We start from the raw sequence: 14,412 nt of genomic DNA, 5'->3' as shown, positions 1-14,412 counted from the left end.
CGTGTTCTAATCGTGTTTACAAGCTCAAGTACAAGCCAACGGGCCCTCAGGCAACTCTTTAAGAATTACTGACCATTACAAAAAATCCTAAATGGCCCTGGTGTTCTTATACTCCCAAAGCCAAGAGCAGTTCCTTCCGGTTCAGGTGCAATATAACCCTTCCACTCAGCCCAGTCCCCCACTCACACTGCCTTCCACTCATGGAGGAGACTCCACAGTCTAATGAGGTGATAAACCTCACGACATTCAGAGGCCAGTATTCTGTCTCTCCACCACTCAATGGTGGAGATGGCCGTAGGTACGCTGTGGAGGAGAACGGTGGTTATGATGTGAATGGAGTGGCCTCCCGCAGCTCTGCTGTTTTGTCTGGATATGATACACTGGATTCACCACCAAGTTATGACTTCTATGCCAACACTGAGGTTTTTGGGAGAACACGGAAAATAAGACCATCACTGTTCCAGCTTCACTCCAATCCTGAGGTAGGAAAGGCAGTGGCGACCAGACTGGTGGTGCCAGTATTGATCCATATTGTGCAGTTAGTTTATGTACGGCTGTGACATAATGTATGCTTAGTTGCAAAGTTGCAAAGTCATAGTTACAAAGTTTGAATTTGTTGACAGTGTCATGTGTGTTCATTTGTTGCTTTTGTATAAATCTACACACACACACACACACACACACACACACATTATATAAGCCGCTGATCCTTCTGGGTCACGGAGGTTCTGGAGCCTATCCCAACAAACATTGGGTGGAATGCAAGACAGGTCGCCAGTCCATCGCAGGGCAGAATAAATCTAATAATCTATGCAAAACTATCATTGAATACATATTACCATATACCATATCAGGCATCAATACAAATGTGGTGGCCTCCACTTGCATTTTAGAGAAGAATTTGGTGTCAGAAGTGGGATTATGGCCTCTCCCTTGTCTTCTTATATATATATATATATATATATATATATATATATATATATATATATTTGATTAGTTTGAGTTGTTTGTCATAATAGTGAAATTGTTTGTTATCTTTTCTTACATGAGTACTTGAGTAAACTTTTGTTGTAGGATGATTCCTCCCCACCTCCCCTGTATGAGGAGACAAATGGCAACAAAGAGAGCCCAGAGGATGAACCAACAGAACCTCCTCCAGAGCCCACTCGCTTTGGTTGGGTACAGGGGGTCATGGTGAGGACCCTTTTATACTCATGTATACAGTATAGAGCCACAATCCTAGTGATTGTTATATGACAATATCATCACTGTGAATATCACTTTGTGTAAAAGATCTTTTGGGTTTGGAACAAAACCTGAATTTGCCAAGTATCTCGGTGGCCTAGGGCTATTGATATGTTCTGCTTTTAAAATGAAAAATGGGAGGAAAAGGAAAAATAACGTTTTTTGATCTTCTGTGACTTCTTTCCCCTGCAGGTTCGTTGTATGCTCAACATCTGGGGAGTGATTCTGTACCTGAGGCTTCCCTGGATCACAGCTCAAGCTGGGATTGGTATGTCAGTCTTTTTCTTCTTTGTTCTTATAACTATAAAAACACATCTACTGTAAAGGGGTGATATGATAGTATCTGGCTAAATAATCTAGCAAAATCCATACATATAAGTTCTTAGAAAATCTTTTGGATCTTAACTTTAACAGCACTCCATCCTGTTCTGTATTGTTCTGTTTTTATATAATACATTATTAAGCTCAACTAGCTGGTGTAGACTCACTCTCCAGTCCATACAGTCTATATACTGAAACTACACTGCAAAAACACTTTGCATTTACTGTTTGTATGATGTCACGGAAATCAGCACATTTGCATATCTGCCTATTCAGTCTACAGCAGTTTTTCCCCATCCACTTAGGCCAAAGTTATAGGAAGTGTTTCAACCTGGACTGCTTTTTGAGTGAGGCAGCCAATCAGAACAGAGATCATTTACATATCACTGTCAAAAAAATTAAAACAAGTATCTGTAAAATGGAAACTTTACAGAAGATGGTAAAAACCTTCTTACCTATTAATGTAAGTTCATGTAAAGAGATCTTATTCCAATTTTGGAGCATTTCTATTGGTCAATTCATCATGAAAATCCACATAACGTAAAGGACTGTTGCTGTGCACAAATGATGCAGAGGAATTTAAATCAGAAAAAAATGTGCTTGTTTTGGACAGCAATAATATATCAGTCTTAAGGGCACCATAAAAAAAACAGCCTGTTTAATTCTAAGGGACTAAGAATGGTTAGAAAATGGTCATGTAAAAATTAATTAGGACTGTTTTTGTACATAAAACAAAAATATCATAAGAGAACCTCCAGAAAAATGTATGGAATGCAAGAAAAATCAAGTTCTCTCTCTTACTCGCCAGGTTTGACATGGATTATAATCCTGCTGTCCTCCTGCATCACTGGAATCACTGGCCTCTCCACGTCTGCCATTGCCACCAACGGCAAAGTCAAAGGAGGTAGGGCAGTTACTCATTAATGTTCTAAATAGCTCATTAATGTTCTAAACAGCTCAGGCATGACTCCGTCACATTGCGGGACACCAAACGTTTAGTCAGAAACCCATTCTAAGGGTTGCACAATTCCACCCTGATTCTTCTCCAGGTGGGACCTACTTCCTGATCTCCCGCAGTCTGGGCCCAGAGCTGGGGGGCTCCATTGGACTCATCTTTGCCTTTGCCAATGCAGTAGCCGTGGCTATGCACACAGTGGGCTTTGCTGAAACTGTACAAGCCCTCATGGAGGTGGGCACTGTGAACTAACACTGCTTCTTTCTTGCTGAATGAACATCTGTGTTTCATTGCCTTAACTTCTTTCCTTCCTTCATCCACTATCAGGAGAGTGGTTCACGCATGGTAGACCCCATCAATGACATCCGCATCATTGGTGTAATCACTGTCACCTGTCTGCTGGCCATCTCACTGGCTGGTATGGAGTGGGAGTCAAAGGTTTGTGTCATAATCCCTTAATTTTCATGGACCAGTCAGCAAATCAGAACAGCTATCACTTAACAATAACTCAATCATTTGCATTGTTTTCTATGTAGTCTGAATAACAAGGCTTTAGATATGGATGTGTAAAGAAGCTTAAAGGCTGAAACAATGAAAGAGCTTTTTCAAAGAATTCAAACACACAACCTCTGGAAAAAAAAAACCCTAAGATTCACAAAGTTTGTTTATGAATCAATCTCTCAGGCCCAGGTGTTGTTCTTCATGGTTATCATGGTCTCCTTTGCAAACTACATTGTGGGTACCATCATCCCAGCCACTCCACAGAAGCAAGCCAAGGGCTTTTTCAGCTATAGAGGTTAGAAATTGGTGCAGTCAATGTTCCTTAAAACATTTGCAGTTTTTGAAAACTGTCAAAAACTTTCACTTTCATACTTTTGGTGCTCAGGCTGAATTGAGGACCATATGTTTTCTGTCAACACATTACATAAGTTCATGTGTTGCACAATATGCTTCTCTTTGTGCCCAACAGCGGACATTTTTGCAGAAAACTTTGTGCCCAACTGGCGTGGGCCAGGGGGCAGCTTCTTTGGCATGTTCTCCATCTTTTTCCCCTCAGCCACTGGCATTCTCGCAGGAGCCAATATCTCAGGAGACCTGAAGGCAAGTTTAGCTTTCCTCTTGTTTCACGCACAATTCGCCCCACCAGCTTCCCCATAAAACACATTTATTTGTTTAAAAATGTGAATACTTGTGCTGCGTTTCATGCATCTTGATATATCTCACGGAATCCCTTTGTATTTCAGTTTTGCGTGTCTGTCCCATTGTTATGCTCTGTCTTTCTAAGTGACTCAACACATGCACATATGCTTGTAGGATCCCAATGTGGCTATACCACGTGGCACAATGCTGGCCATTTTCTGGACCACCTTGTCTTATCTCGTCATCTCAGCTACCATTGGTAAGTGGTAGTAATACAAATTAGATCTGACTTCTAGTATGGATCGAACTTCTGCTTTTGATTGTCATGTACTTTATATCTCCTTATTTAGTGAATGTCTGGTGGTGCTCATTATCGATTTCAATGCATCGCAATACACTGAAAGGCAGTATTTTCCTTGGTTATGGCTCTAAGGGTCTTTTCTATATCAGGCTCTTGTGTACTGCGTGATGCCTCTGGTAATATCAATGACACCATAATGGCTGGATCTGCTGCTGGAGACTGCCTGGGGACCGCCTGCAGCTATGGCTGGAACTTCAGTGAATGCATTGCCAACAAGACCTGCAGTTACGGCCTTAGTAATTATTACCAGGTACCGATAACTCCCTGTACTGACCAATCCCAAAGACTTTCACTAGTAATTCATAAACAGTTCAACATATAGTAATTATATGCAGTAAATGCAGTAAAAAAACAGAGTGTATAATCTTACATGCAAAGTTCTCATTAGGAAAATCACATCTAAGGGATATCAGATTGATTGAAGATACTTAGTTTAAGGGGAATTTCACAGGTTTATTGAAGATGTAAAGGTCATTCAGAATGTTTTTGCTGTGAAATGGAACATTGTAGAGAAATATACTGACTGGTGATAAAAACCAGGAGTCACAATGTCAGTAACACAATTAGCAATAGCCATTTTATTTGCTATACAAAAAGACCAGTGAACCTACACGTCTTATGGGTTGTTATATATAAACTTAAAATGGCAGTGAATCCTAATTCTTTGGGTACTATTTTGCTTCACAACAACTTTTATGTACCTCTCCTCTCGCCCTGAATGTATTTTTAAAAATAAAGATTTAGGCCAAAATCTTATCGCAGCGTATTTTTAACCACATTGTGTAATAGCTTTCTAAGGGGTATCTTTTGGAAGGATAAAACTAATCAGACGTCTGGCCCCTATCATTAGTGCTGAGAACAATTTCCACTCTGTAAGTTTCTCTATGGCGTGTTTCATATCAAGCCATTCTGGCTTTGTTTTTATCTTAACCATTTAATTATGCAGAAAAATGTCAATGAAATTCCCATTTATGATTTTGAAATTAATGTCTGTTCTCTCTCACTTTAGACTATGAGCATGGTGTCTGGATTTGCACCTCTGATTGCAGCTGGTATATTTGGGGCTACTCTGTCCTCAGCGCTGGCTTGCCTGGTCTCAGCACCTAAAGTCTTTCAGGTGATAAATGTGTCATCAAATATCTCTTTTTGTTCAGTGTATTGGTCAAAATAGCTACAAATACATGGCAAAATTCAAATAGAAAAGTGTAAACTAACATGGACTTGAAATGACTATTACAACAGAGCTTTTATCTGGCCTATCCTACAGTGCCTATGCAAGGACAAGTTGTATCCAGCGATTGGCTTTTTTGGGAAGGGCTATGGGAAGAATGATGAGCCATACAGAAGCTACCTCTTAACTTATGTCATTGCTGTTTGCTTCATTCTCATTGGTAAGCAAAAAACATTTCAGAAGGAATATTAGGTTCTGTATGTGCACATAGTCCAATATAAAAAATAATAATACTGTAGGAGTCTTAACAAATATTTTTCCCCATCCAATCACATTTCAGCTGAACTGAATACCATCGCTCCCATAATCTCCAACTTCTTCCTGTGCTCCTATGCCCTCATCAACTTCAGCTGTTTCCATGCCTCCATCACCAACTCCCCTGGTGAGCTCCATCATACCAGTAGAAACTTTTATACACATCTGTTTCCACTGATTTACATTTGGTTGTATTGGTTGAGTTCTTGGTTGTAAATATTATTTATGAGTGAGCCTACAAAACTTTTTGAAATCTTCTGGCGTAAAGTGTTTTGAGTTCACATGAATGTTTCTCAGAACAAATCATATGTTTTATCAGTTTAACTCACTTGCACTAGATGATTTGGATCATTGCAAAGTAACTCTGGGAAATGTGGGAATCAAGCTTTATAGGTTCTGGAATAAACCAGTTCAACATCTCTAAAACTATATCACAAAATGTTGTGATTTTTGGTCTAAACATTTATTTAGAGGGCTGGAAAACTGATCAAGTTTATTTGACAGCATGACTGGGCTTCCTTAATGCACTTATGCTATAGTACACTCTGGGCACAATGATGTTTTTAAAAAATAACACACTACATGTTTTAAGAGTGTATAACACTTGATTCTATTATTACAGAGCATGTGATCAGTACTGTATAGCATAAATGTCATGTGTCCTTTACGCTCTTTATGTGTAGGTTGGCGTCCCTCATTCCGGTTCTACAGCAAGTGGGCTTCTCTAGTGGGGGCTGTGGTTTCAGTGATTATCATGTTCCTGCTCACCTGGTGGGCTGCTCTCATTGCTATTGGGATAGTGCTCTTCCTGCTGGGATACGTGCTCTACAAGAAACCCTGTGAGACCACCAAATAAAATTACATATCAAAAAGTTAACATGCAACATGCAAAAAAAAAATATCAGACAAATAACTCACTTTTCATTTATTAGTCAGTGACCTTGAAAATTTAACAACTGATAAGTATTAAAGGACAGGAGTTTATTTCAATCTAAAAGCAATCACACATTCAGAAAATGACTCAAATGAAAACAAAACCTGAGGAGTTCACAGGCCACACCGTATACCTAAGAATGTGCTTCCCTGGAGGAGATTATATGGAAGGGGAAAGCAACTTATGGGGTCCAAAACACATTCACACATGTTCATAATTACACTCATGGCAAAAAGGAGAAAAACATTAGCTGAAGTGCATCAAAAGCCGACCATGCATAAGTGCCGCCCTGAGCTCCTCCCCTTACAAGGGCAGCCACTCTCCTCCACGAGGCTACAGAGATAAGAGAAGATAATCATTTGGTTTGACTTACAAATTGATATCAAAACAAATTAAACATGTACAAATGAAACAAATTAATAAACAACAAAACAAAAATCTAAAAGGCAAAACAGGAGTAGACCTCCTCATACACATAGGAGGCTTTAGGAGCACCTTTAGTTCCATGTAGTAAGCAGACATCAAACCAGCACACAATAGAAAAACAAAAGAAGCCAGTTTGATCTACAGTGCCTGCCAATCGATATATATCCCTCCTCCTTCAGACAGCCCATTCAAATTAACCTGGGCTATGTTCAGCGTGACAAAACGCAGCAAAGCTTTTATTTGAACCGCTAAAAAGGTTGTGAGATTGAATGTGTCTATCATGAGCAGATGTTACTATAATTAGCCCAGATGGGAGGAGGTGTCAAAATAAAAGTACCCAAAATAACAGAAAAAAATAACCTCATAGCCTTTTAATTTCTTTTTATATTGTAGCTGTAAACTGGGGCTCCTCAGTGCAAGCAGGCTCATACAACATGGCACTGTCCTACTGTGTGGGCCTCAACCAGGTAGAACACCACATAAAGAATTACAGGTAATTCATATTCAGTGTTTTTCTTTTTGAGGCAAATGTATGTAATATGCAATCCTTATATTCATAGTATTCCACACCTTATCGAGATGTTTTCTTTCTCTGTTTGCATATTGTCACGTTTCTTTGTTCTGTTGGTCTATTCCTTCCTGATAAATGCCCTCTTTGCTTCTTTTTTCACCTCTGTTAGGCCGCAGTGTCTAGTTCTCACTGGGCCACCCAGTTTGCGGCCAGCTCTGGTAGACTTTGTCGGTACCTTCACCAAGAACCAGAGTCTAATGATGTGTGGAAATGTCATCATTGTGAGTCTCTATTCCCCTTAACAATGAACAGACAGGTAATATCTCAGTTCGTAACTCAGGCGTAACTAGGATTTCATGGGCTCCAGTGCTCTAAATAGTGCTATAATGTAGGCTAATGGTTGTAGGTATCATAGCTAGTCATGAGTCATGGGTGCTAATTTGTGTTAGTAGCCATATAATGGGTTTAACAAAGACGTTAGGGGACTGGGTCACCACAGGCCCCACTATGCTACAGGCCATAGTGTGACTGCCCCGCCTGCATTGCTGGTAGTAGCCACTGCCAATAATATGACATAAAATTTATCCCAAAGTAGCTGTTACATCATCTTTCTACAGTACCCTTTACACCAGTAGACCTTATACACTGACCAGCCACTTCATTAAGTACACCTTATTGCATCTGAACTCATTGTCCATTTTATCAGTTCCACTTACCATATATGTGCACTTTGCAGTTCTACAATGGCAGACTGCAATCCATCTGTTTCTCTGCATACTTTGTTAGCCCACTTTCACCCTGTTCTTTAACCACCGACCACCACAGAGCAGGTATTATTTGGGTGGTGGATAATTCTTAGCATTGCAGTCACACTGACTTGCTGAAGAGCTTGCATTACTTGTCCTCTACTCTCTTATCAGTGGTCACAGAACACTGGCCACAAGACACTGTTGGCTGAATACTTTTGGTTGGTGGACAAGGTGTCTAAAAACTCCAGCAGCACTGCTGTGTCTGACCCACTAGTACCAGTGCAACACACACTAACACATGACCATCACTTCAGTGTCGCTGCGGTGCTGAGAATGAGCCGATGCTCAAATCATACCTACCCAGTAAAAGCAGGCCAAAAAAATATGTAGAGAAACAGAATGACTACAATCTGTAATTGTAGAACTACAAAATGCACCTATATGGTATGAGGATCTGATAAAATAGACAATGAGTGTAGATGCAAGGCAGTGTAGTTAATTAAGTGTCCGGTCTGTGCTGTCTCTTCAAAGGGAGGACCTTCACCTGAGGCTGTGGATGCAGCCAACAGTAGCAGTCATGTGACATGGCTCAACAAGCGACGCATCAAGTCCTTCTATCAAGGAGTGGTTGCTGATGACCTGCGCACAGGAGCACAGATACTGCTGCAGGTGCTGCCAAACAGTTCCCTGATCTATCATCTGAGCTTGTCTGATTGAAATCCTGTTGAAGTCTGGTGTTGTGGTTCTTGCCACCACTGATGGCAACTGTGGCTGATTCTGATGTGTCTCTACAGGGTGCAGGTTTAGGTCGGATCCGACCAAACATCTTGGTGATGGGATTTAAGAGGAACTGGAACAAATGTCCACCAACTAGTATAGAAAATTACATCAGCATTTTACAGTAGGTCCTACATATTTTGTCATCTAATGACTCAGATTTTAGAGTTTTTAAATTACATGAGAGTGAAAGAGCATTATGCCATATGATACTATCAGTGTCAGACAGTAAAAATGTACATCATTACTGTAGTTAAGCACTTTTTTCAAGTATTTTCCATTATATCCCAAAGAATCTGATGCACTTTACAAATAATTGAACCAGTCATAGAACACCTTTCACTAAATCCTTCCCAAGAATGTCCAAACACAGCTTAGCAACTATGGCTAGGGCCTGGGACACCTCTGACAAGCTTTTGTAATGAAAGAAAACACTGCAGTGTTGTGTGGGGTATATGTACATCAGATACCCAATAGCCCAGGAGTTTGAATGGGGAGGAAAATCTTACCCATTTGCCATTTCCTAAACTGAAGACTCAATCAGCAGATTCATCAGCTTGAGGAAGGTGTTCCAAAATGTTCTCCCACTAGTTAATTGTAATTATACATTTCCATCAGAGTGTAGCTTTAAGCACATTTAGAAGCAAGTACTTTTGTACTTTAATTTAAATAAAAAGATCAGTAGAACACTAATACTTTTTTACCAAGGCTAACTCAAGTGCAGGATTTGTGTACTTTGTCCTCTACTGAATATTCTGTGTTTTGCAGTGATGCATTTGATCTGCAGTATGGTGTATGCATCCTTCGGATGAAAGAAGGTCTTGATTTGTCTCATCAAATGCAGGCACATGGTAATGGTCATTTCAATATTCAAATAAATGCATTTTAAGTCATAATTTGTTTTGTACCAATTTATCATAATCCTCATCCCAACCGTTATATATTTTATTATTTTACTGCAGTAAACCCAGTGTTTGAGACAGCCACTGAGCCGGGGCTTGATGCCAGAAATATCAGCACAACAAGTATGCACTGAAACCCACTGTTGTCATAATGGCTAGGGTGGTAGTGAAATACTTCACCCAAGTAGAAACACTGTTTCTTGAGAGATGATCTACTTATGCATACAGTAGTATATAACTGCAAGTACACAGAATTGAAGGAAAAATAGAGGAGCAGAAATAATGGAAATAATAAATAATAAAAATAGTATAAAATATAAAATGAAATAAAAAGACAATCAGTATTCATGTACAGCACCTTTTGTGTTTTATTATCTGATAGTTAATATTTCTTTTACAAATGAAAACAGCCTTTGAGTTTGGACTGTGCAGAAAATGAGCAAATGTTCTGCACAGTATGTGTGTTTTGTAATTTGATACTTTACACTATTAGCTGCAGTCCTTCCACAGATTAAAGCAATCTTTGTATTTGGACTATGCAGAAACTTATCAAATGTTACTTTCTCTGCTGCAGTGGACCCTGACTCGCTCATGGCTCTGCCTCAACCCACCACCATATTTCAGTCCAGGCAGGAGAAGAAGACTATTGATGTGTATTGGCTGTCTGATGATGGAGGTGAGTGTTGACAAAAAAATTGTTATGACCTAAAAAAATTATTATGTCCCATTTATAGTCATATGCAAAAATTTGGGTGCTCAGTCAAATGACATTGTTGATGTCAAAGTGAAAATGAGACATTCTCTACAGGGAACAGACTTTAATATGGCTTTTTTTTCTGAAAGTTTTAGTGCACAATTTTTATTTATTTGATGAGTTTAACATATTACATTAAATAGAAAGTGTGCCATAACTTTTGTACAGGCCACATTTGAATCCCCCCCCCCAATATGTTGCATTCAGAAAATAATTAGTAATTGCACATTAACATGTGCAGAAGTATGTTCTCTGTAGAGGGTGCGTTAACTTATTTTCACTTAAACATCAACAAAATGTCATTTGACCATAGGAATTGTCTTCCAACGCATGAAACTGAAACTTTTTATATGGATTCAGTGATCCTGTCTCATTCATTACTGTGCTACCACAGTCAAGCTCCATAAGTTCTCAATGACATGATGAAACCTCTTGAGGCTGTTGATTCTCTTACAAAGGGTGCTGTTGCAGAAAATCCGCAAGGTGCCTTATTGCAAAACCACCTTTGGGCAAACAGCTTTTACAGTGTTAACATGTGGAACTCACTTACAAATGAATTAAAGAATATCCATAAGTGGAATAATTTTAAAAACACTTCAAATTTTAATGTAAATTCATTTTAAAATTAGTAAAAAACCCAAACTTTTACATTTTCATATTTTATATTGTTCCTTCTTTCCTCATTTTTGGAATAGTGTTTCATTACAGACTTATCTAAAGATAAACACTAAAAGCTTATCACTATAAATAATAATTGGCATTAGACTACTATTCCTTGTCATTTCCTTGACTAGTCCTTCCTTATGGATCTGACACTATTAAATATTAAATAAACACATGAATTACTCATGAGGTGTATGTATTTAAAGTTATTCTGGATGTGTCAAGAGTGGTGTTTACCATGCAGTCTAACTGTTTTTGCCATCTGACTGAATTTGAGTGTGTGTAGAACTGATGCAATAGTGGCTAATGCTGTGTGTTGTCAGGTCTGACACTACTGCTGCCGTATCTTCTGAAGCGTAAGAAGCGCTGGGGCAGGTGCAAAGTCAGAGTGTTTGTGGGAGGAGAGATTCAGCATGTTGAGGAACAGAAACAAGAGTGAGTTGAGCTAAAGCCATAATCTCCTGTTTAACACTAGAGTGTTTGAGTTTATTTATTTAGCACTGTGAACAAGAACTGAAACCTACTATGCAAAGTGTATTTACTCAAACACTGTAACATACAAATCATCATGATCTTATGTTTTCACAATTCAACTGCACCGAGTTTTCTATATTTAATTCTTGCAGTAAGCCACAAGTACAGAGCTATTTGTTGAAATGAACTGAAATCCTATGTGAAGTCTTGATTTTTTTTCTATGATCATTCAGTTTTGACTTGAGATCTGTTCCTCCTGATTTTGTAGCAACCCTCTCCCTGTTGTCTCTCTAGCCTCACAGCTCTCATCAGCAAGTTTCGCCTCGGCTTCCACGAGATCCTAGTCCTTCCTGACATCAACGAGAAACCCCAGCCTGAACAGTATTAGCCTTATATTTATCACCTCTCCCACCTTAAATTTGGTTATTTACTCATCTTGTATATACTTTTGTTTAGGCCAGGGGTGTCAAACTCATTTCGGGTAACAGGCCTTATCACACTGCAACGTTAGATCTTCAGGATATGTCATCTTTTACATGAGGTCTTTTAGCAAACCTCAAAGAATGCAAATGATTGCAGGCATACAAAGTGCATGTTTATTTTCAAACAGAATGTTCCTTCTGCTTGTTAATAGTTCTGACACTGAGCTGTGAGTGAGATCTTACAAACAGATTAATCCAATACATTTTTGGTTTCAGGATTCATATAAAACAGCAACACCCTCCAGGTGATCAGGGTAGCATGTTTCAGACATTATATGCTCCTCAGTAACACTCTGAATAAATCTAATAATTCTGACTAATTTACTGCCACCGCCGTTCTCACTGCAGGCTTGTTCTGAGGAGTTTTTCAGTTGTCAGACTGAAGTCAGAAGAAATCATGCTTAGAGACGGTTGCTAAGCAGTGACTGGATTGGAGTATTGTGTCAATCATTATTTTGCAAATGACCAATTACAGTCCAAAAGATGATTTAATTTAGAACATGGATTGTAAATTCTTGTGGCAGGCCACAAAAGGACCATTCAGGCCAGTCAGGCCCATGGGCCATATGTTTGACATTCCTGGTTTATGCTGAATGCATTTACATGCTGTAACAGCTGTTTATCACTATATCTTGTGCATTTTAACAGCGTTAAGAAGTTTGAGGACTTGCTAGGGCCTTATAGGGTACATGCTATCCAAAAGAACAGGGGAAGAGACACTCAGACTGCCGGAGACTGCCCTTGGATGGTGTCTGATGAAGAGTTTGAAAAGAATTTGGCAAAGGTAAACATTTGAATACTAATAGAGAAACAAATGAATAGAAGCTCCAGTGCACTTTGAAAATACTGTACACAGTAGAACCCCATAACTACAATGTGTATGAATTTTCATAAACTGACTTTGCTGAGCACTTCACTTAAAGACCATTACAGCATTTTGTTTTTCCTGTTGATCATCAATGTTTCTGTGGATTTCTGTGCTTGTCTAGTCATTTAGGCAGATCCGCCTGAATGAAGTCTTAAAAGACTACTCAAGAGATGCTGCTTTGATTATTATGTAAGTCTTTGTGACATTACATTTCAGTTCTGTTGTGGACTCCAGTGGACGACAGTATTATGAGCTGTCTTCATTTCTTGAAAGAGTTGTTTGCTTTTCGCTCCACAGAACCATGCCTGTAGGACGGAAAGGAGCCTGCCCGAGTACTCTTTACATGGCTTGGCTGGAGACTCTGTGCCGTGACCTGCGGCCTCCAGTCCTGCTGGTCAGAGGAAACCAAGAGAGCGTGCTCACTTTCTACTGCCAGTGATCATTACTCAAAGACCACAGAAATCTCATCAGCAGCAGCTGTGAGGTGTAGGACACTGGAGCTCTTCAGAATGATATACAATAAGACTTGGTACATATGTTTTATTGATTTTCTAAATGAAAATGAGTTACATACTAAATACTTAAAAATAAATATATCTGCTACAAAGAACACACTTAAATATGGTATTTGTTTCTGCAAATTTTAGTGCACAATTTATATTTACTTGCTAAGTTTAACATTTATGTTTAATTATTTTTTTCCAATATGTTAGATTCAGCAAATAAAAAGTAATTGTACATTGAAATGTGCATAAGTTTGTTCTCTATATAGGATGTGTTAATTTATATTTACTTAGAAAATCAACAAAACCTGTAATTTGATCAGGGGCATCTAAACCTTTGCAGACAGCTGTACCCTGCACTCGAGCTTGACTTTTTTCAACACTGGACCTCGTGTGCCGAAATCCTGAAGGCATTCTATGACTGATCTACTACACTATTATGTTTGATCTCTATAATGTTGTTTGTTCAGAACTTTTCTATGATCTGTGATATTAACTGATTTGTTAAATGTACTGTTGTGTTTGATTCATATCATTTTGTTTTGTAATTTTGTAGCATTATACACACTCACCAACCACTTTGTTGGAAACTCTTGCAATGTAGGTCCATCTCACCTGTGTACAGTAGACTCATAGTTAGACTAGTAGCCCTTTCATTACAATGGACAATCTGTGTTTGTCATTTTCTATCCTTACATCATGGTCAGAGACCTCAGAGCCACTCCTGGCTGGACACTGTCATTGTTGTGTTGACCAGTGAAATAATACCTGGTCAGCAGCAGTCCTGTGGTCATAAACTATATGTGTAAATACAAGTAAGCTGCTTCTTATAAAGTAGATGCAAACAGTCTGAAGGTACCC

At 39.0% G+C, this 14,412-nt stretch overlaps 1 protein-coding gene across 1 annotated transcript; it reads left to right on the top strand.

The window, feature by feature from the left end:
- The first annotated feature begins 200 nt into the window (after positions 1-200).
- On the top strand, positions 201-13,502 carry slc12a3 (solute carrier family 12 member 3). Its single transcript, XM_036584991.1, has 26 exons — positions 201-482; positions 1,075-1,194; positions 1,438-1,513; positions 2,375-2,470; positions 2,616-2,755; positions 2,849-2,959; positions 3,206-3,317; positions 3,492-3,622; positions 3,836-3,920; positions 4,112-4,272; positions 5,032-5,139; positions 5,290-5,413; positions 5,534-5,635; positions 6,192-6,347; positions 7,262-7,361; positions 7,549-7,660; positions 8,660-8,797; positions 8,923-9,029; positions 9,674-9,756; positions 9,868-9,930; positions 10,382-10,483; positions 11,548-11,659; positions 11,993-12,079; positions 12,829-12,964; positions 13,170-13,237; positions 13,346-13,502. The coding sequence occupies exons 1-26, from the start codon at positions 201-203 to the stop codon at positions 13,485-13,487; spliced, it is 3,054 nt and encodes a 1,017-aa protein (XP_036440884.1). The 3' UTR covers positions 13,488-13,502.
- Positions 13,503-14,412: the final 910 nt, after the last annotated feature.

Source organism: Colossoma macropomum, unplaced genomic scaffold, assembly GCF_904425465.1.
Source record: "Colossoma macropomum unplaced genomic scaffold, Colossoma_macropomum, whole genome shotgun sequence".
NCBI lineage: Eukaryota > Metazoa > Chordata > Actinopteri > Characiformes > Serrasalmidae > Colossoma > Colossoma macropomum.
This window is presented reverse-complemented; position numbering and strand designations above follow the sequence as displayed.

Excerpts from the sequence above, each read along its gene's own strand:
- slc12a3 (XM_036584991.1), top strand. The coding sequence starts at position 201 with ATGGAGGAGACTCCACAGTCTAATGAGGTGATAAACCTCACGACATTC. Across the intron at positions 2,756-2,848 it reads CTGTACAAGCCCTCATGGAG|GAGAGTGGTTCACGCATGGT; the intron begins GTGGGCACTGTG and ends ATCCACTATCAG. Across the intron at positions 5,140-5,289 it reads CAGCACCTAAAGTCTTTCAG|TGCCTATGCAAGGACAAGTT; the intron begins GTGATAAATGTG and ends CCTATCCTACAG.